This window comes from Siphateles boraxobius, unplaced genomic scaffold, assembly GCF_051911475.1.
Source record: "Siphateles boraxobius isolate OS27281-9 unplaced genomic scaffold, OSU_SipBor_1 13, whole genome shotgun sequence".
Classification (NCBI taxonomy): domain Eukaryota; kingdom Metazoa; phylum Chordata; class Actinopteri; order Cypriniformes; family Leuciscidae; genus Siphateles; species Siphateles boraxobius.
The window spans coordinates 23,025,001-23,047,044 of record NW_027508733.1 but is presented as its reverse complement, the minus strand read 5'-3'; the positions used below and the strand labels follow the sequence as shown (position 1 = coordinate 23,047,044).

Genomic DNA, 22,044 nt, shown 5'->3' with positions numbered 1-22,044 from the left:
CTCTGCTGATCTGTTTGTGGTTGTAGTAGTTACTCCTTTTTTACTCTTTTCCATTGTTTATCACCTGACCTCTGCCTCAGTAAGATGAATAGGTGCACTTTACTATATTCTATATTAAAGAATTGAATGTGCAAGTCTGTAATATAGGTTAATATGCAGTTAAACAGGTAAAATTCAACTATTTAATGATGGCCGAATCATGAATTATAAATGCCTGAAATGTTCTTAGAACAAGGAAGTTCTTCATAAATGTCAAGTCAGTGAAACGCATCACATTTTTATTGGGGCAAGCTGTCATGTGTTTTAAATGTCACAAATATATAATTTATATATAATGTCATGAATTTAATTGTAATATTTATAATTAATTTATATAATAATAATATATAATTATATTCTATGTGATAATTTATATAATTAATTTTATTTATAAAATTGCTAATTACAAAATGTGTTGGCCAAAACAACTGTATGGAGACCAGATTTTGTAAGCTATGTTACCTTTTACATTTGCTTGTTAAAGAATTGTTTTCGATTTCATGATTGTTTAAACTAATCAGCATTGAATTTAGTTGAAAAAAAACTATAATATCCAGATTTCATTATGAAAACCTATAAAGGGGCATGTTGTGTCACGTGAACTGTATTTTTTCACCTCGTAACCACGGAAATTTTCGACTGTCTTTAATATAGCTGCCTTCACATAAATTTACTTAATAATAAAAAAAGAGGTTTTTATTGTTTTGTTTTTTAACCTGAAATACTCACTGAAGTGGAGTTAAAAGTGTGGCAGCACACACTTTCCCCTGCTGTAGTTCTACTGTCCAACAGAGGGGGCGCTTAAACGCATCTTGTGAACCCCACTCTTTCAGAACATGAAAAGCACAATGAGGAAGAACACAGCGGTGTTTTGTTTGATGGTTTTTAACATTTATTGGCAGCAGAGCAGAGTGTGAATATAGTTCTTTGGACAATAACACCATTTTGTCTAGTAGGCAGTGGTTGTTGTGAGAACTGTCTCTAGGTACTGTCAGAAAATTTGCATTTGTCTGCAAGCAACGTCGTAACAGGACATTTTAGTTTCCCTTGTTATCACGAGTTATGCGGCTGCTCGGTTCATGTAAACTTTTAAGATTAACAAGTTTTGAACGCAGTCGAACGAATATAATAATGTTAAATGAGGTGTACAATAAGGGAACGCCGCGTTCATATTGCAGTGCACGCGAGAGCGAATCAAATTCGAATTCTCACGATAAAAACACAACAGCGTCAAATGAAACAAGCACGCTTTCAGATGACGACAGATTAATTCATAAACTCCATCTGGACGCATGCAAGGTAAGAGCAAAATCAAACGCTTATGTAAACTGCACGTCTAGCAGCTGGTGTCACATTTAAAGAGACTCGTGTAGATACACAAACCTGAGTCAGTGACCTATGTGAGGGAACCTAACCGACACAGATGGTTCAATATTAGCAACTAGGCATTCCTACCAATTAAGATTTTGCAATTCTAAGGATATTTTTACATTTTGAGGTAACTAAAAAGAACACACTAGACTTAAGTGTGTGGAAGACTGGGTCATTTTTGAATGTTCCTTTTGGCTGTCAGGAACTATGTAGTTTGATGGCCGAGAGAAAGTTATGGAAGACCCGTAGAGTTGGAGGATGCACAGACAGTGTCAGCTTCACTATGGAGCCAAAGGATGGCATCTGAAATGGCATGCCACAAATGCGCCTCGGGCCCTTTTGGCGTCGAAGGCTGTCATAGATGAAGCCAACGCTCTCTGAGGAAGAGTCAGAAAGTGATGCTTAAGAAACACGTTTGCATTGTGTTCCTGCTGTATTTTTATTAATGAATTTTTAAATTTCTAGGCAGTAAAGTGGATGAAAACTTTATTAGAATAAAGTTTATTTATTATAATCATTTAGTAGTTTAATATTTTACCCTGAAATATGTTCTTTACGGAACAATGATCCTTATAAACAATCTTCTCAAATTTGAGCATTTACAAACAGATGATCTTCTGCAAATTGCATCTGTTCACAGAATCGGAAAAGAACATACATTGACCCTAAAACCGGCTACAATGTGTTCACTGAGTTTGCCCATAGGAAAAGAGGAAGATGCTGTGGGACTGCCTGTAGACATGTAAGCTTCGTATTTTTCTCATGTATCTTTACAACAGGACTGTAAGAAAATGTCAGTCAGTATTGTATTAATTTTATAGTAAGTATTTTTTATTTAGAGTGAAATTTAATTGATTTTTTATGGATTACATGATGCTGAGACAGGATAAATCCATTCTGTCAGTAACCCACAATACATAATAAAAAGCAAACTGTCCGCATGATATTAATTATTTTTTAACTTTAGAGTACCATTTGTTAACTCCAAACTTCTTGTTTTTTTTCCGACAGTGTCCATACGGGCAAATTAATGTGGAGGATCCTGCTAAGAAGAAAACCTTCAACTCTTTCTTTTATGTATAGCAGTAAATGTTAAGATGGGTATAGTAGAACAGCTCATTTTGTGTGCTCCTGTATTGAATTTGGACTTCTTTTAATGCGCATTCGTCTTACACTGTTTAAAATGATGAAATACGCTACACCAGATGTGCAACCCACACTCCAGGAAATGGTCTGAATCACATCTATCCACTGTGATTTGACTTAAAGGAGTTGGTGTGCTCCTCTGTCAGATGAATCTCACAAGCGGGAATTTTTTCCGGTCATGAATATTCATATGGTTACAGGCAATCATAACTTTGACATCTGTCAATTCTGACTACGTACTTCCTCCCTGCAAATGTTCGACCAAGAAAACACAATGGAGAATAAAGTCCTCTTTGTAAATGTGTGTTGACATTAAATACAATCAAAGACTTAATTTCTCGTAAAAAAAAAATATAGGAAATTATAAAGAAATTATACACAAGAGTTCACAGATGTATATTTGATTTGTGTTATTACATGTAATTGAAACTAATAAAAATGACTTCTCCTTTAGTTGTTCCATGTTTTATGCAACGCATAATTTAGAATCAACAAATCTTGTTTGGGTTTTTTTTTGGTAGCATGTACAATTTACATACACTATATACACAAGGTTGATGTCAAGGCCCTGAGTACCCACTAAAGGTCCTTTATTTTTCCATAGACCCTATGGTTTTTGTGTGTGTATTTCATCATAAAGTATTGTTTAATTGCATATAATAATAAAGTTATTATTCATATTATAAAAAATAAAAAAACTAGCAAAATACATATAGGCTATGTATTTTAGTTGTTAGTGTGGTACCTCCTGGTCATTATGCATCTTCAATATCTCCCTGTCTGAATCATATGTCCCTGTGGCTAACTTAGATTGATATTCTGGTCTTTTTCATCCACTAAAACTGTGATTTCAGCACTAACACTAAGTACACAGATCACACAATTATTATTAGATATTTCTTAATTTATAATCATGTGGAGTCATTGTGTTGACATGCTACTTTGTCTGTAGATATGCAAAGCCGATTAAGATTTTGCCCCAGGCACTGGCCATCCAACCTGTCACACAGCATCGCAGGGCAGGAACAAGGAAATGGTCTCTGAATGCAGGAATGTGTATGTGGCAGAGCTCTGTCCCAGCTTTGCCGACTGGCGCAGAGCACGATATCAGGCGGCGGGAGGGTCCCAAGGCGGGTGCACATTTATCAGGAGCAAGGCCCTGTGAACGTCGACAAGGAGATTCATGATCTCAACAGTTCCAGAGAGGACAGGCAGGCGAGGGGCTTGTGGCATCGTCAGTCCGGATGAGAGGCAAATTTATTTGGGTAAAACCTAAGATGAGGCAGCGGAGCGTACGGCAACAACATTTCCAGTGGAATGGCAAAGGTGTCACACTCATCAAGTACCTGGGCCTGCCTGCCACGGGTCTGCTTGTTTTGCCTAGGGACTTGTCTGTCACATTAAAGTAGATGCATTGCCATTCAAGACCCTTCCCAGTCCTAGTGCCTGACCATGAAATAGGCCAACTTTCAAGTCTGCCTTATTCTTCTGCATCATATGACTTCAGAGATTGCATAGTGTTGTCGTTCTCTTTTTCCCTTTCTGTCCCTGCTTTCTCTGTTTCTCAGTATTTGGTGACTGAGATGCAAACGCTACACAATACTCAGTCCCTCAGAGCACAGACAGATTTCAAGAAAACTTGCTTCAGCAAACAACTCACAACCCTTGCGCTCGCTAGTCTTGTCATGTGCTGGGATCAGGTGTGGGAATCATAACAACTGAACAAGAAAACATGAGAGTGAGGAAAGGGAAAATGAGTCTAAAACCTCAAGGGACTTCCTTGGAAATAGAGGAAACTGGTTATGCTTGAGCAGCATCTCCATCCAGGAGATTCCTTTGGTATCGAACCTGAGCATCTGGTGAGATCTGTTTATTTCCTTTGTCAGTTAATTGTGCATGTACAAGTCGGCCGAAGGTTAGAGACTTTACATAAAATCAGTGGTTTATTGCAAGAATCTTTCAGCCTGTTTTAACCATCGTATTTTTCATATTGTCGTTCTCCGCATCTCAAATTTACCTTTGTTTCATCTGCAGGTCGTTAAGGTCAGACATACCTGGGTTCTGGCTTCAATCACACTAAGCTCTCTCACCGATAATTCCCTCTGAATTGAAACCTACCCAAGCTGCTGTGAGGGCTACAATTCCTGCATCTGCAGAGCTTTGGAGTCCGTCACCTGACCTTCAGCCACAGCATATGCTACAGCAGAGTCCATGAACTGCCACTTTTCTAGAGGCAAAGGGACAGTCTGCCTGGTCCAGCATCCAAATGCATCACTAGTCCAGGTCCATCCTTTCCAGTTCCTGGGGACTGGGGGCAAACCCTTGCACCCTCAGACACACCATGGACCACTGCCGCTCCCCGCCATTCAAGCGCCCAGGCCAGGCAGAGGATGACACGCGTTGGCTGAGAGGAACGGATGTCAGCCGAGTGATGGCTGGAAAATCAGTTTCAGCATCTGGGCTGTCCCTCTCAGTGCGCGTGGGTGTGTAGTCCATAGCGCCGTTGTTGGCAGTGTTTGTGTGTGTGATGAATCAAGCTGTAGCCGAGCTGCCCGTCTGGTCATGCAACAGAGACAATGTCATTCAGCCTTGGGGCTGAAGCCTTACCAAAGTGGTCAGATGGACAACCGGCTTCCCTGTGGTTGCACCAGTGCTCCTGAAAAAGCTCACCACATCTGACTGACAGTCACAGGGCCAGATTCCTTTGGACAGGGCTGTAAATAGCCACACAAAACAGTAGGGCATCTCCCCAAGACCTCTCCCAGTGTTCCAGCCAGACCGTCTGGCCATATCATGCCATATGTGGCACTGTTCAGGCTGGATCAGGTGGTCAACTCATTCAGTGAGAAACCTTTACTTTGCCTAGTGTGAAAGGGTAAGGAATGATCTCTAGATCAGCCAGCATGATCACTGCAATGGGGTGTAGACACCTTCCATTCCCACAATAGCTTGCAAATCCAGTTGTCCTGATTGCCCGATGTAATTAAAACCACTAAAAAATACCAAGATGTAGTATGAGGGTGCTAAATGACTTGTGCCAACGGGTAAGGGCAACTCTTTAAAGAACTAGTGGCCTTGTCTTACATGCCCATTTCAGATCTTGGAGTCTCTTCTAATGAGCTGATGACCTGAATCAGATGTTTTATTAGGGAGATATTCAAAATGTGCATTGTTGGCAGGGCTTCAATAACAGGGTTCAGAACCACTGTTATAGACTATTACATGATTTAGGGTATGTTTACACGACAACAATGTACTAAATCAGATGTCAACATTGTCAAAACGATCCCTGTACACACGGATCTGCGAAAATGACTAAAAAGGCTGTAATTTGCATGCCAGGACAGTAGTTAGACGTGTCACTTTGTCAAGAAACAACCCGTAAACATGTAATACACATGCGGGAACATGTAATAAACATGTACATGACCTCACCGTTTTCACAAATTCACGTTTTTGTTGTTTACATGCAATGGGAAAGTCGTTTTTCAAAACCTTGCACTTTGAAACCCTTTTTCAAAAGCTTGCGTTTTCAGGCCCCCAAAACGCCATTGTCCACTAAATGAATGGCCAAACGCATAAAAAGTTTTCAGTTGAAAACGGTGTCGTGTAAACATACCCTCAGATCAATGTTTCTCAACTCCTGTCCTGGGAACCCACCTACCAGAGCATTTTCGAGGTCTCCTTATTTAAAACACTTGATTCAACTACAGTGTCTTAGTGTTGAGACTAGGGAGACATCTAAAACATGCGGGAGATGAGTACTGATGACTGGAGTTGAGAAACACTGATTTAGATCACTGTTTCCCAAACTTGTTCTTGGAGTACCCCAATGGTACACTACACACTTTGGATGTCTCCTTTAACAGAAACAATTTATGTCATGGGGCCTTTACTAATGAGCTGATGAGTTATAGAATGAGGTTTCATAATAGGGAGACATACAAAATATGAATTGCTGGGAAGCATAGTTCCCTGTCATCAACCAGTATATTGTGAAAATGAATTTGGGCAATAGCTCTGAACATTGGGGCACTAATGAATGCTTTAAAAATTAGTTTATTTATTTACAACATCGCTGTATATCCTTCTGATATTTTTTTTATTTTATTTTTTTCTCACAGTGCTTTGTGGGTTTTTCTACAAAGCAACCATTTCGGTACTGGAGAGATTTTGACAATGGGACATGTAATGCCTGACTACCTGGCCAGTGCAGTGACTACTGAACTAGGTAGCTAATTGAAACACACTTAGATGGGGATGTAAAATAATAAATGTATATAATGTAAATAATAATTGATAAATCCTAAAGCAAGTGCTTGCAAGACAGCAAAAGAACAGTCTTTAGAAGATAAAGGAGTTGGTTTAATACTTAGGTTGGAATTTAGAACAGACCCTAATGTTTGATGAATATCAATATAGTACTGCCTGCAAACACTGTAATGGAGGAAAACTTCTTTGGGTCAAGTCAACTCAGGATAATGGTGCTGGAAGAATACAGCTTTAAAAACAAGAAAAGGAAAAAAGGTGGAGAAGCGAAAAAAAGCTGTTGGTTAGGCAGCAGTTGGACTGTTGGGACGGGCTATGTGCTATGGAGCCATCCTCCATCTGTCAACACGGGGAGTTGTGATTCTTGCATCAGCAGAGCAGGGCTCAGCATCAAGAGAAATGGGGTGAGGAGGGAGGGAAAGTGAGAGAGAGAAAGAGAGAGATTTTTAACAGCAGCTAAATTCTCATCAGGCACGCTAGACTGAACGTCCCCTCTTCGAAGCAAAGCACGACACACCAGTGAGGAGCATCTGCTCTGTAGCTTTGTTGCTTCTTAAAAAAGTGCAATGCGACGACTCTGGAGAAATCGTTGTCCATCTTCAGTTTGTAAATATTAGTTTTGTGATTCAGCCGTCACATATGGTTCACAAATGGACATGGTTCTTGTGTAACTGTCAGTATCCAGCCATTTTTTTAGACATTATCAATGAGACATGCTAAAGTATTAGGATTATTCAAGATGATAATGGCTAGGGTATTTTTACATTTGATAGATTTTGTAACTTAATGAATTTTTATGACTTGGTCAGCAGCAACTGAGCCTGGGAAAATTAGTGCGTTTTTATGATACAGCAGTTTTTCATTCTACGGTATTTTTGTGTGATGCCTAAGTCTCCTTCCCTTTGACTTGCATGGCATGAAGTGTAGCTTGAAAGCCAAGCTCTCAAGATGAAATGGCTTTCTCCTTGCACCAACAGCTTATTTAAAAGTATCAAAAACACTTTCCATTCTTTAGTCAGCCATGTTTCTGTATCAGTTGACTCAGATTTTCAGTATTTAGGATGGTATTGCATTGTATGTTGGCTCTGTGTGTTTCAAAGATTTGGAGAGCAGATTTTTGATGTAATTGTGTTGGACAATTCACACTTTTTAAAATTTAAGTAGTTTTCCCGAGAATAGAGCAAACAACTCCCTCTAAAAGCTTTAGTGTACTAACTCCACAAAATAAAGAACAAGCACATGAGGACCTGGAGAACATATAGGTTAAAGTGTATACTACCTTAGTTACTTTTACATTTTTTTTTATATAACAGCAGATTTCCCAGAGACAACAGCCCAACGACTATCTTGAGGTAAATCCATGTTTTTTCAGCTATTAAATTAAATGAATCTGAAATGTTGTCACTAAGCTGTGCATTATATTACATTTGTTTTGTTGTCTTTGGTTGAACTAAGATGTCTTCCCAGTCTAAATTTCAAATTCTTTTGCAATTTAATTACAACTGATGCTTTTGAAAAGTTATGGTTGCATTACGGAGAGACTGGGAGTAAAACATTTTGGTTCAGTGTCTGTAACTCTCATTTATCCTTAATTATACTAATCTTATTCCTAAATTGTGCAAATTAATATCAAGTACAAAGAATGCTGCTGTTACAACCGACCCCACTACCAGATGGGTTGTAAAACATAGACATCAGTTTTCAATGAATGTATTGTGATAAATATTTAGGCCATCCCCCATTAAATGCTAAACATTTTAATTCAAAACAGCAAATACATTAGAATGTGTTACAACTTTAGATGAAAAGCTTGGATCTTGCATATCAAACTAATCAAGAACCTGCTGATTCAGATGATATCAGTTCTGTCAAAACTGTGTGGAAAATATAAAAGAATTACGGGGGAAACAGTCTAACAACTTCTAATGTCACTCCAAAGGTTGCCAATCGTGTATGATATTAATTTCACATCTATCTATCTATCTATCTATCTATCTATCTATCTATCTATCTATCTAGTCAAGTAGCCTCGTCATGCATGATCTCAAGGTGAGAAAACTGCTTAATGAAGTAAATTTTTAACATTAAGAAAATTCATAGAGAAAAATCTCTATCTATCCTTTACCAACACATCCCGAAAGGGGCCTTGTTGTGCGTAATACAATTGATGTAGGCTACTCAGTGCTCGCGCAGGATTTGTCGTAATTGACACTCACGCGAGAAACAAGGAACAGCCCCCATCTGCTGGTAGGATCGCTCGTGTCTCACCCTCATCCTCATCCCTCTCTCACCGCAGCACTGCTGGGGCTTCAGGACGGCGCTCAGCGGCTCACGGTAAAACAACACTTTTCTATTGCTTATACGTGAATATGCTGTTTATCGGTGTAAAGGATCATTCGCTTTGCAGATTTGCCACTATAACTCGAAAAAGAAGTATTTATACATATGGGAGAGGAGAGACCGTAAAATTTCAACATATATAGCCTAGGGCAGGTGAGACAGGTAAAAGTTAATGCAGGCGAAAATTCAATGTAAATTGAAAATGTAATCAAAGATTACTTTGCATATTGAAGCCTTATCTGGTAGCAACATTTAGACAATTCGCTATTCAATTAAAATATTGACATCTCGATTTGTGAAATTAGTAGCCTACAAATAAACCTTAATATAAACAGTAATTTAACTTTGATTCATATTTTTCGTTTGTAAAAATCAAATTTAATGGTCTTTGAGAAGGGTAGAGAGCAAAGGTTATTTTTTTGACAAATGGACTACAGCTTGATTCGTTTTTGCTTTTAATAAAATTTTGCACGCGCATGAGCTGAAATACTTAGAGAAAAATAATTAGATGGTTAAAAATCTAACAACTGAAAAACACGATTTTTTTCTCGATAAAAAATAATTATTTCTGAAACAAACATAAATGTTTTTAAAAAGCAACTGCAAGCCAGTATACAAACTCAAGACTGTAATTTGCTTCGAATTCCTGTAGTCCAAATGCAAAAGTTGCTGCTATATTACATTTGAGATTATCAGATTTTGACATGATTTCAGTTGGACCAATTAACTCGCATAAAGCTCAGTTGGTCGCTGACGGACACGTTATTTACACGTGAGATAAATCTTTTCCGTCTATTTTATGAAGTTGATGGAAAAAATAACCGCACGATTGAAAGCTGTTGTATTTGTGAGGTATATAGTCTACTAACCCAACATCAGGACGAATTTATTAATTTCTTCTAATGGGCAAAATAATTCATGATTTTTATTTATTTTTGTTTTTGAGAGGAGGGCATGGACAAAGATGAATATATTGCTAGACTAATTAAAACTAAACTATACAAATATTGGACTGAATAGAAAGATAAAAAGACACAAGGAAGCGGCTAGACTTATAAAAAAATCTAAATAAAAAGATAATTAGGCTACAATGCTCACCCAAATCCTTATTTAAAATATATAAATCTAATAAATGGCGTGTGTAAATTTAAGAAGGTAATGCTCGTGCAATACTTAATAAAATAAATTTGCGAAACGAGTGTTACAGTTTAAACGCTACATCTACATAAAGAGATGCAAAATATCGCCTATAATCCATTCTGCCTTTGATATCATTACTATCACGACTAATTGGATTCAGTTTGCTATCAGTGAGGTAGGTATTATCATTCTCAAATATAATTCTAGACCATTTCTCGTATGTATTCGTACAGAAAATAAACTGTGGCAATGAGATTCATTTGACGTTTGACATCTGAAAATCAAAGAATGTAAACAACTGCTTATTCCTCCTCCCAAAAGCATCGCTCCCCCTTCCCTCGCACTCCTTTCTCTCTCTTTCTCCCGCAAACACACAAGAGAAAGAGACCATCACACACACACACACACACACACACACACACACACACACACACACACACACACACACACACACACACACACACACACCTTGATAAAGCAGTCTGACAGCTTTTTAAATTATGCCACCACTTTAGTCCCCTTTCACTTTACAGATGTCACACACTTTTTCCTCAAACATTTGTTTTACATTTTCTTATTTAAGCATAAAATACATTATAGCTGAATTTATCCAGTTGAGATTAAAGGTGCAGGGTGCAAATGTCAAATCAATTTAAATAAAGCAAGCTATATATATATATATATATATATATATATATATATATATCTCGGTGCTTCATAATACACTTGCTTCAGATATATGCATGCAAATATATAAACGAGAATATACAACTGCACTGTTTTTATGAATTTAAATTTAATTAGGCTATAAATGACACATACAGACTTTCAGTTGCATCATTTGCGTTAACAACCAACTCCATAAGATAATTTCCCAATCGCAATTTTCCAACAAGACACAAAACTAAAGACAGCTCAGAAGACTAACAGTGTGATTCAACACCTAATTCAGTTACACTTTTGAACCATTCCGTTACACGCATTAAGAGAAGCATATGCTAAAAACAACAAGAAAAAAAGAAAGCCTCACAAAAAAAGTGGCAAAGTGGTAAACTGCAGCTAAAAAGAAGTAAAAGGTCTGTACCAAGTGCTTTCCAAGCTCGTGTTGCCCATCACCATCGGTTTGAAGAGAGAGTGACAGGTCTTTGTTGGTGAATAGAAATCAGTGGCATTGGAGAGAGGGAGGACTCCTCCTACCCAATTATCCGAGCTGGGCAGGCGTTTGCTCTCTTCACAAATAGGACACAGGATCTCTAACACACACAGTCCCAAACCTGACTTTCATGCATTCGGATCCCCAGTAGGAGATTGGGACTATCTGAAAACCCAGGTTTAAAACATCCTTCAGACTTCAGCTTTGCCTTATATCGTCCGGACTATACTTTTTTTCCCTCCTGCACGAGACACTGGAGAAGTGGACTTGTTCTCCTGACCGTTCCAGCGCCATCCATCAAATTCCACCGGCTATATTTTTAAATATTGATTGCATTTGTGTGAATTTGTTGGTGTAGATCCACTCGGATGTTTTAAGGATCCGGAAAGCTGTATATGGAAGTTGTGGGGTGCAAGGCGAAAGAAAGCAGTTGCACATTGCGTCCAGCAGCCATGCTTTTCCACGGCATCTCTGGGGATCATATTCAAGGGATCATGGAGGAGATGGAGAGGAGATCTAAAACCGAGTCTCGTCTGGCTAAAACAGTCCAGATGAACGGACGAGAAACGGTAAGATTTTGCATTAATAGCGTGTGTTTTCCGTTTGAGCAAATCTCAGCACTCCTGAACTCTTCATAGTCGCAGACTTTAAAGTTTGTAACCCACTTAAAAATACAGCGAAAATTAGTTTGATGTACGATCCTAGTTTTGCAAGATTAGCAGGCCTCAAGAAACATGCAAAAAAAAAAGAGTCATATTCTGGAAGATTTTTAAAGTAGCCTATAGCCTAAATTAAATTGTTCACATGGCGAGGCTTATTTGTAAGTAAAACTTATTTAATTAAAACAAAAAGGAGGGATATTTATAAATAAAAATGTACATATGTTATATTTTTAACTATATTCTTACATATAGGCTTAATTTGAGCAGTTGTCACAACACAACAGAATAAATACTTATAAGACCACGAATAAATAAAAACACTACAAAAAAGAAGTATACTTTATATGCATTTGCCAATGTGCTAAACATGCAATAAAGCTAATAATAATAAGTGTAGTTATTAGTAGTATAATATGGCCTATATATGCATACTTTTGTAAATTGGATTTATTTTTAGAATAGGCTACACTGTTTTAAACATCGTAGTAAAAACAAAACATAGGCCTTCGTTATATAGAACTATGGATTGTATTTCTAATTTTGCCTTGATACATCGGTATATCCATCTCGCACTCTGATAACAATTACTTTTAATATATATATATATATAGGTTATATATATATATACATATAGGCTATAATTTAGCCTATTTTATCATTCAGGCTTTATTTTTTATTTAGTTTTAGTTCTAAATCTATTTTGGCAAACTCAATTAGTGTGGTGGGCCTATATTTGAATGAACACACACACTTTCACTCACTCACTCCATCTCTTTATGTTGTGTTTTCTGAAGACTATGCCCTCCATGAGCCCAGAGAAGCCCGCGCTGTGCGCCGGCTGCGGTGGGAAAATCTCCGACAGATACTACTTACTCGCCGTTGATAAACAGTGGCATTTAAGGTGTCTCAAGTGTTGTGAATGTAAACTGGCCCTTGAATCCGAGCTGACGTGTTTCGCGAAGGATGGCAGCATTTACTGCAAAGAGGATTACTACAGGTAAGTTTAACTTTGAGGCTTAAACCGTGCATTAGGCCTGTTTAGTAGGCCCTGGTTTGTAACTTTTAAAGAACACATAAAGAACTGGTGACATCGAAGCCAATGTAAGCCACTGACCCATATAGTGATTTTCTGACACGCTTAAATTAATCTAATAAGGCGAATTAATTCATGCTGAATGCATTTTCCTCAACTCAAATTATAATCGTTTAGGCTATTTCTACTGCCACCTAAAACCTGTAGCCTAATTAATGAATTGAAAGGAAACCCAAAATAATTTTGTTCCTTAAATAGCATCACTGCGATGACCTATTCAAATAATTTGTGAATCAAAAATAATTGCACGTGCATGCGCTTTTGATCTGTTATGCGTTATGTTCGTAAATGACCTAATGAACGTTACTACCAATCTGAGTGATTATTTTGATTATAAATGACTCGTGCTGTTCCAGAAGGTTCTCCGTGCAGAGATGTGCCCGCTGCCACCTCGGCATCTCCGCCTCGGAAATGGTGATGCGCGCCAGGGACTCCGTGTACCATCTGAGCTGCTTCACCTGCACCACATGCAACAAAACACTGACCACGGGTGACCATTTTGGCATGAAAGACAACTTGGTTTACTGCCGGGTTCACTTTGAGACCCTTGTTCAGGGAGAGTATCACCCTCAATTAAACTACGCTGAATTAGCGGCCAAAGGCGCAGGGCTCGCGCTACCTTACTTCAATGGCACCGGCACGGTGCAGAAAGGAAGGCCGAGGAAGAGGAAGAGTCCGGCGATGGGGATAGATATCGGCTCTTACAACTCAGGTGAGATGTGCATTAAATGGACTTACTCAAAATGGACGGATAACATTGATTTTGGTTGCACTTTATATCCTTCATTGTAGGCTATACGTGTAATCGTTCACATAAGATGTGATTAATTGTGCTTTCGATAAACACTGATTTTATTTTTTAATATTAGGGGGAAGCGGACAAATGCATTTAATTCAGTTGCCGCAGACAATCAAATGCAAACGTCTATAATAATTATCGCAAGGTTCCCCATACGCTAAATGCATTTCTCTAATATAGCCTGTTTTAGTGCACTGTAAAAAAATATACATAAATAAGTTATGACCACATATGTTTTTACATAGTTTTAACTTATCAAAATAAGTTAGCCTAAGCAATTTTCAACTTTTGTATAACTTACACAAGATTCAACACATGTTTTATGTCAGTTTAATGTAATTTAAGTCGAACTGACTTAAACATTCAAGTTGATTGTACTAAAAAAATGTAAGGCTGCATGTTATATTCAATTCAATTTAGCAAATTCTATTTTATATATTGCACTCCACTATATGCAAAATTGCATTACAGTAGGCCTATTTGTAAGGGTCTGTTTAAAGTGCACTATGTGTAGATAAAGTGGGACAGGTTCTTTAAAACTTGTTTTGCAGGATTGTGATCATTAATCATAGGCTACTGTTACATTGTAAAAAAATAAATGATCAATAAGTTATGACAACATATTTTTAACATTGCTTTAACTCATCAAAATAAGTTAAACAATTAAAAAATATATAACTTATACAAGATTCAATTTGTTTTTTAATGTAATTTTTGTTGAAATGACTTAAACATCCAAGTTAATTGTACTTAAAATTTAACTTGGCTCTCACTGTAAAAAAAAAAAAAAATGTTGCTAACGTGACATAAACCATATCATACAAGGAACAGAGCCTGTATAAATATACTAATAGCATAGACATGATATTATATATTAGACATGATATTATATATTAGTTGTTGGTTGTTTGATGGTATCAGGCTGGAACATGCTGGTCACTTATGATCATTAGTTGGCCAAAGCTGCATGGTCTAGATAATGGATCAGATGGATTATCAGGTGGTAGGTGCTTGTAGATCACATTGGACCAGTAACAAACCAGCCAAGATTTTCCAATAATAACCATCTTGATCATAAGATTTTTTTTTTTTTTTTTGGTTTAGCTTTTAGTTATTAATGCCTGCAAACAATAGGCTCAGTGTCCCACTTTCGGTTCAAGTGTTTTCAGTGTGTTCAAATGTCTCTCATTATTACATAGAAATTACATTAAACATTGTTTTAAATTCAAAATGTTTGTTGCATCACAAAACAATTGCGCTCTATCGCGAATTTACAACAAAAAAAAATCTTACAACTGCATAGTCCACCCTCCATTAATACTGTAGCCTACATCATCCTATGCCTGAAATATTACAGAATACAGCCTACAAAAACATGGGATATGTATAACAATGACACTATATTTTCCCCTCTTTTAGGCTTATATTTATTTTTTTCTTTGTTTTTTATTTATGCGACAACAGTCAACGTGTATTTTTCGTGCTTGTTTCTTGATGATTGGATCTAATTAATTATAGGCCTCGCTCATTAGTGCGTCATCAAACATCTAATTTGATATTCTCAAAGGTGTGAACCCCGTGACCCAGCCCCGTGCACGTGCAGGGATCATAGCAATTGTAGATCCATCGCCCACAGGCCTGTATCTTCCCTCATATTACCAGTCACTATTTCCTCGCTTTTTCTAATTTTTCTACGTTTTAGAATTCAGCCATACGTCATAATGCACCCCTGCTGCGCCTGTTTTGTTTTGGCTGTTACAATTACTGTCTGCTTGGAAAAAATGTGGCTTTGTGTGCCAAGTTTCTGCCGTTCTTCATGAATGGAGAGAAATAAGGGTAATCTGCCTGTTAATTGTTCTCCGTTAATTGAATGTGACGTCGGAATCTCTGGCTTTCAACCAGCTCCGATTTAGCCACTTGAAGGTCATGGCTGTTCTCAGGACACAAGCGCGAGCGCACATCAGTCCGATTTTAAACTCCTTCGCTTTTTTATCCTGACTCTAACGTGCTGTGAAGTTTGCAATATTTTATCATAGCTGTAGTTTGTCTTACAAAATTAAATGGTTGTCAATTGTAATAATTCTCAAGATAATACGACTTCCGCGATAGGCTATTATTGATGATTGGTGACAGTTTTATTTATTGAGGCCTATTATTGTAGTTTTCGTTGTTTTGTTTTTTTATTATTGAAGGAATTTTATTTGCTTGTTTCTTCTTGTATCATTTTTGGTACAACGTTAGCCTTTATTTTATTTTTCACCTTTTCTTCAATCTTTTGTTTTCCAGCTTGCATGTTTAACATGATCAGAATTGTTTACTTTTCTCATATAATTAGGCTATTCTTAGTTTTAAATCGTTTTGCATTTCAAAATTATATATCATTTTGCATTGTGTTGTATATTTTTATATTCGTTAAAAACCCAATGCACCAGTCGACTTGTTGCATAGATATTTGTAGATAGAGACCTCTGGTGGCAAAACAAAGGAGCCTGGATCGTGAAGGCAACACTCGTGAGAACATTTTGTCCTCCTCGTTGCTATAAATTCGAGTTAATTCTTGCTGTGATTTTTTTTTTTTAATATTTAGGCTACTGCTGTAAACACAAACGTAAACGGTGGGGTGAAATAAGCATCGATCGAATTAATTAGGCTACCTAATGAATTAAACGGAGCAGCGATTTAACATGAAGGCTATAACGGATACTTTTGATTAATACATCATTTTAGCTATCCATGGCACGTAGTTAACAGGTATTACTAGCAACAGCCATAAATGATCAAGTAGTCTACAGTAATTTAAGATAAAACGATGGTGACGCTATTCACCCTCCCAAATTTTCACATGAATATTGTAATTAATTGCAAAAGGTTGGCAGGCAGTTGTTTTGAATTTAGTTATATTTAAATTAATTTTGTCAGGTGTCATGTGATTCTAATGACTTTTCACTCTTAAAAATAAAAGGATATTTTTTTTGCCATCGATGAAGAACCTTTAACATCCATGGAACCTACAAAAGGTTCTTTAGATTTTAAAATGCTTTTCACACTAAGAAATGAAACTGCTCACTGGTTCCTTTGTGAACTAAAATGGTTCTTCTTTGGCATCACTGAGAAAACCCACTTTCGGAAACTTTTTTTTAAGAGTTTAAGAAGTTAAATATGACATGTTTATGATCCATTAAGTCATTTACAGCTGTATAGTTTTCGATACTTTATTTGAATCCTCAATGTAGAGTTTGAAATCAAATATTTCTCTGAAAAACATCTTAGAGTGATTCTATGTCGAATCTCATTGCTTTATTTTCGCCTTGTTCCGGTACTCAGGTTGTAACGAGAATGAAGCGGACCATTTGGATCGGGATCAGCAATCCTACCCTCCTTCCCAGAAGACCAAGCGCATGCGTACGTCATTCAAACACCATCAGCTTCGCACCATGAAGTCCTACTTTGCCATAAACCACAACCCCGATGCCAAGGACTTAAAACAGCTTGCCCAAAAGACAGGCCTGACCAAGAGAGTTCTTCAGGTAAGCGTCGCCACACAGTAGACTCCATTTCACATCCACACCAACACCTTCTCATCCCCTTCTTGAGTTTTTTGCTTTCCGTTTTAACCCATCAGTCATTTTTCTGTTGTTATGTCATGTTGTTAGACATTTTGCAAGGCAATATACTAAATAGAGGCTTAATTCAAGGGGCAATACTTGTGCACCAAAAAAGAAAAAAAATCCAAATTGATGGTCCATTCTTTTCAGTAGAATCCCTTTCAAAAGTTGAGGCCTGTTACTTTGTACAGCCTTTCGATTCACTTTGGCATTGTTTAGTAGTGATTAACTTTGTGATGTGAAATGATATTACTTAAAAAGTAGGCACAAATATGACAATAATTCGCAGCAAAACACAAAAAGAGTAAAGACACTGGGATTGGTTTGCAGGTTTGGTTCCAAAACGCACGGGCCAAATTCAGAAGGAACGTTTTGCGGCAGGAGAATGGGGGTGTTGATAAGGCTGACGGCACGTCACTTCCGCCGCCCTCTTCCGACAGCGGTGCTATGACCCCACCCAGCACGGCCACCACACTAACTGACCTGACCAATCCCTCTATCACCGTAGTAACATCAGTGACCTCTAGTTTGGACAGCCACGAATCTGGGAGCCCCCCACAAACTACCTTGACAAACCTTTTCTAACACGGATTTGCTGTTTCTTTGTCTTTATACCACTTTATTTTCAGATTCTATTTTTATTTTCCACAACAAAAAAACTAAAACCCTTTGGCGACCACAGAAAGACCTTTGGAAATGTAAGACGAGACCTACTAAAATGTGTAGCATTTGCAACCGCGTGGCAGCTGAGTTTACTTGTCATTGATTTGTTTTTGTGATCATTATAGATCCATAAGTTACGACACCGTATGTTTTTACAATGCTTCAACTCATCAAAATACGTTAAGCGATTTTCAACTTTTTTATAAGTTATACAAGATTCAACTGCGTTTTTTTTAAACGCCAGTTCAATGTAATTTAAGTTGAAATGACTTAAACATCCAAGTTAATTGTACTTAAAAAATTTAAGGCAGCAACTTTTCTTTATAATTTCAGACATTAAATGCCCGCCACAGGAAAAAAAAGTATGTCTGCATACAGTACGTTTCCAGTTTTATTTCCAACATTATTTGAGTATATTCCGCAGGAAAAAATACACTGGGAATGTTTCCCAGGAGCTCAAACGCCAAGTGGATGCTGCGACCTCAATTTAGGTCTGTTTTGTCACTGACACCGGACTGTAATGCCAAATAACGGCGGTAATTGTTTAAAACTTTACCACCTAATTTGCCACAATGTGTGCGAATCAGATCACAAGGTGGCCTGGATCGTTTGCCGGGCCTCAACTAGTGGAACAACTGTTTTGAATGAAGATATCCAACGCTCAGTGACAATATGGTGTCCAGTAGGAAGCGTTATAAGTGATTTGTGAATGCGAAGCAGGAAGTTAATTGGGAAAGACACGCATCACCCTGTTTTTTTTCTGGTTCCCCCCCTTCTTTTTTAATGTTCTGCCACCGAACAGACCAAAAAACAACAACATTTACGGCTCAAGTTGGAGATCGGTCGGGGCTCCTCGCTAGGGTGAAACATTTCCTTGTGTGATGACAAATTTGTTCTGTTGTAGAACAAAGTGGTACACTAGATCTGCTTCATGAAGTAGATGCTTAACTCAGTTCTACTATGTGCCTTATGCGACTTGGAAGAGAGTTTGTGAAAATTCAGGAGATACATGTTTGTTTGTTAAATGATTTCCATCCTTGGAACGCCTCACTAGTTTTGTACTGTTCTGTTTTTCATCTGATTTTTCTGAAGATCTTTTTAATGGTGTATTCTGTTACAAGGAGGCGGCGATGTCATAGAAGGCAGTTGTGCACTCTTTCAGAACTAGTTGGTAAATCCGAGAATCATATATACTGATCTTCGTGTTAATAGTACAGTACGTGTTCTATCAAGATTGTCCATGTTTCCTTGTTTCTTGAAAAAAGATGGTGTATAGAAACTATTTCCCCTTAAATATTTATGGACCAAACAGTTGTTATATCTTATTAAATTTGTGTGAATAAAACTACTTTGCTTTACAAGCGTTTTATTTTTCATTACACAAACCATTTTTGTGTTGTTTTCAGATTTAAACTTATGCTCACACACACACACACACACACACACACACACACACACACACACACACACACACACACACACACACACACACGACATAACAGATCGAACCTTGTTTTGCTTTCATTCTGACATGGATTTCTGACTTTATTCTGTTTCTGTTGTTAAAGTAATGCCCCATGGATTTGAACCAAAGCCCTGTAGTAAAAAAAAAAAATGCTTTTTAATGCATGAACATGGCTACTTTATACAGAAATACAAAGCACAGGAATGCTAGAAAGCCTTTTTTTGAAAAACTAGTACATAAACCTCTCAAAGCAAGGTTGCTCTGTAGTTTAATATATTGTTACTTTATGATTTTTTTTCAGGGAGAACAAATCTTGGGGCATTACAGCCATGCTTCACGACGTTTGAAAATTCCCTAAAGTATTAAAAGAAGCTTTGATCGGAATTCTTCACCATTGAAGACAAAGACAATATTAGGATCAGATTTTAGAGTGATTTAAACAACAACAAAAAATGTACCAAATCTACCAAAAATGTACTCCAAATTTATTTTTTTCTTCCTTTTTTTTTTTTTGGTCCTGAATGTTTAAAAACATCTTCGTAAGAGAATCCACAACAAATGGGATATTTTTCTTACGATTGAAATGAGGCAGGAAGGCAAAGAAAGATAAGTTGTACTGTAGATACATAACAGAGCAACCTTGCTCCAAGAGGCGACTGCAGGAGACGGGATCTACGCACGCATGCATGTCTACACGCACACACACACACACGCAAACAAACACACACACACACACACACACACACACACACACACACACACACACACACACGCTACCTTGTAATTCTGCTTGCTGTAAAACATTCCTGTGCAACAAATGTCACTTATCATGAACATACAGCCTTCCTAAAACTTGGCAGCAAAATGTCCGACCAAGAGAAGCTGGAAAGGAACACCATATGGCTGTATTTAAAAAGAAAACAAGTTATTTAAAAAAAAAAAGAAAAAAAAGAAAAAGAAAAAAGATTCCAATTTTTGCATGCACTTCATGTTGTTCACGGCAATTTCAGGTGGATATTATTTTATATTGATGTTTCATTTGTTGTCTGTTGTACTATAACCTTAAAAGCACATTTCTTCTTGTAAATCCAAAATCTTAATACAAAACAACAGTGAAAGTTCGTAAAAGCATGTTTGATTTGACAATAAAAACTGGTTATCTTAAAAAAAAAATATATATATATATATATATATATATATTGGGTGCCCTGATTTTCTTAGTAACACATTCTTGTGGTGTTAGTACAAAATAAAACAATAAAATACTAAAGGGAAATATTCCTTAAATTTTTTTTTATTGACATTTTCATGTAGTGGTAAATGTTTTAAAATAATATGCTGAATTTTCTTATTGTAACTATCTAGAAAGACAGCTTTATTAAACAATGCTTGTGTTATACTCTGGTAAGTGTGTGTGGGGAAAGCATTGGGCCACATGGGGGCCTAGTAAACAGTAAAGTGTTGAATTTCTGCTATGCCAGACTTGTCAAGCTTAGAGCTGCATCACTGATCTGCACATGCTGGATGACCGCAAAACATAAATCTTTTCAGTCTGTGGACAAATTCTGTGCTGCCTTCATAAAAATGTTTAGTCAGACAACACAATGTGCTTCATGTGTATAAGTCACTTAAAGGGATAGTTCGCCCAAAATAAAACTTCTGTCATTTACTCACCCTTGTGTTGTTCAAATCCTGTATGAGTTTCTTTCATCTGTTGAACACAAAATATATTTTGAAGAATGTTGGTAACCAGACAGTTGACAGTATCATTGACTTCCGTATTTTCCTTTTCTTTTCTTACTATGGAAGTCAATGGCTACCGTTAAATGTTTGATAACCCATATTCTTCAAAATATCTTATTTTGTGTTCAACATGAGAGTCAGTAAATTCTGACAGAATTTTAATTTTTGGGTGAAGAACTATAAGTTACAATGTGTAACTTTTGGCGCTCTAGTGGGTAATAATCTAAACTGCAGGCGTCTGGCGTGGCGGAGGACATTATAGCCGGAGCTACTTCTCTCTCTGTTGACGTCATAGACTGTAAAAAAATAGGTTGATGTAAATGACGATTCACGCAGGTACTGTGCTCCTCCGCAGCGGTTGGCGTCCTGCTCGGTCTAAATTAATCCGAATATAAACACTTATTATAGGACTACCGTAGTGATTCGGAAATCAGGATGACAAAACAGTTTTGAAAAAAAAGAAAAGAAAAGAAAGTGACATAGTGTAGCCTCCCGTGTGGCCTAAGCTTACCTTCAATGTGACCGACCAACCAACCAACGGAGGGTCATTTCAAGT

At 37.3% G+C, this 22,044-nt stretch overlaps 2 protein-coding genes across 4 annotated transcripts in view; both read left to right on the top strand.

Annotated features, from left to right (window-relative positions):
• The first annotated feature begins 11,330 nt into the window (after window positions 1-11,330).
• On the top strand, window positions 11,331-20,921 carry lhx9 (LIM homeobox 9). 2 transcript variants are annotated; one of them, XM_077226661.1, is made up of 5 exons: window positions 11,331-12,027; window positions 12,915-13,117; window positions 13,570-13,925; window positions 17,337-17,539; window positions 20,047-20,921. In XM_077226661.1, exons 1-5 carry the CDS (start codon window positions 11,854-11,856, stop codon window positions 20,101-20,103), a joined length of 993 nt encoding a protein of 330 aa, XP_077082776.1. In that variant the 5' UTR covers window positions 11,331-11,853; the 3' UTR covers window positions 20,104-20,921. The 2 variants fall into 2 exon arrangements, with proteins under 2 accessions (XP_077082776.1, XP_077082775.1); XM_077226660.1 differs by lacking the exon at window positions 20,047-20,921 and adding an exon at window positions 17,948-19,641.
• A 1,068-nt stretch (window positions 20,922-21,989) lies between these two features.
• nek7 (NIMA-related kinase 7) overlaps window positions 21,990-22,044 on the top strand; it is an 80,302-nt gene continuing 80,247 nt past the window's right edge. Inside the window, exon 1 of one of the 2 annotated variants that reach the window (XM_077226658.1) lies at window positions 21,990-22,044. This exon is cut by the window's right edge and continues 10 nt beyond it. The gene's annotated coding sequence lies outside the window, so the exon portion shown is untranslated. The other variant, XM_077226659.1, reaches the window with a different exon arrangement.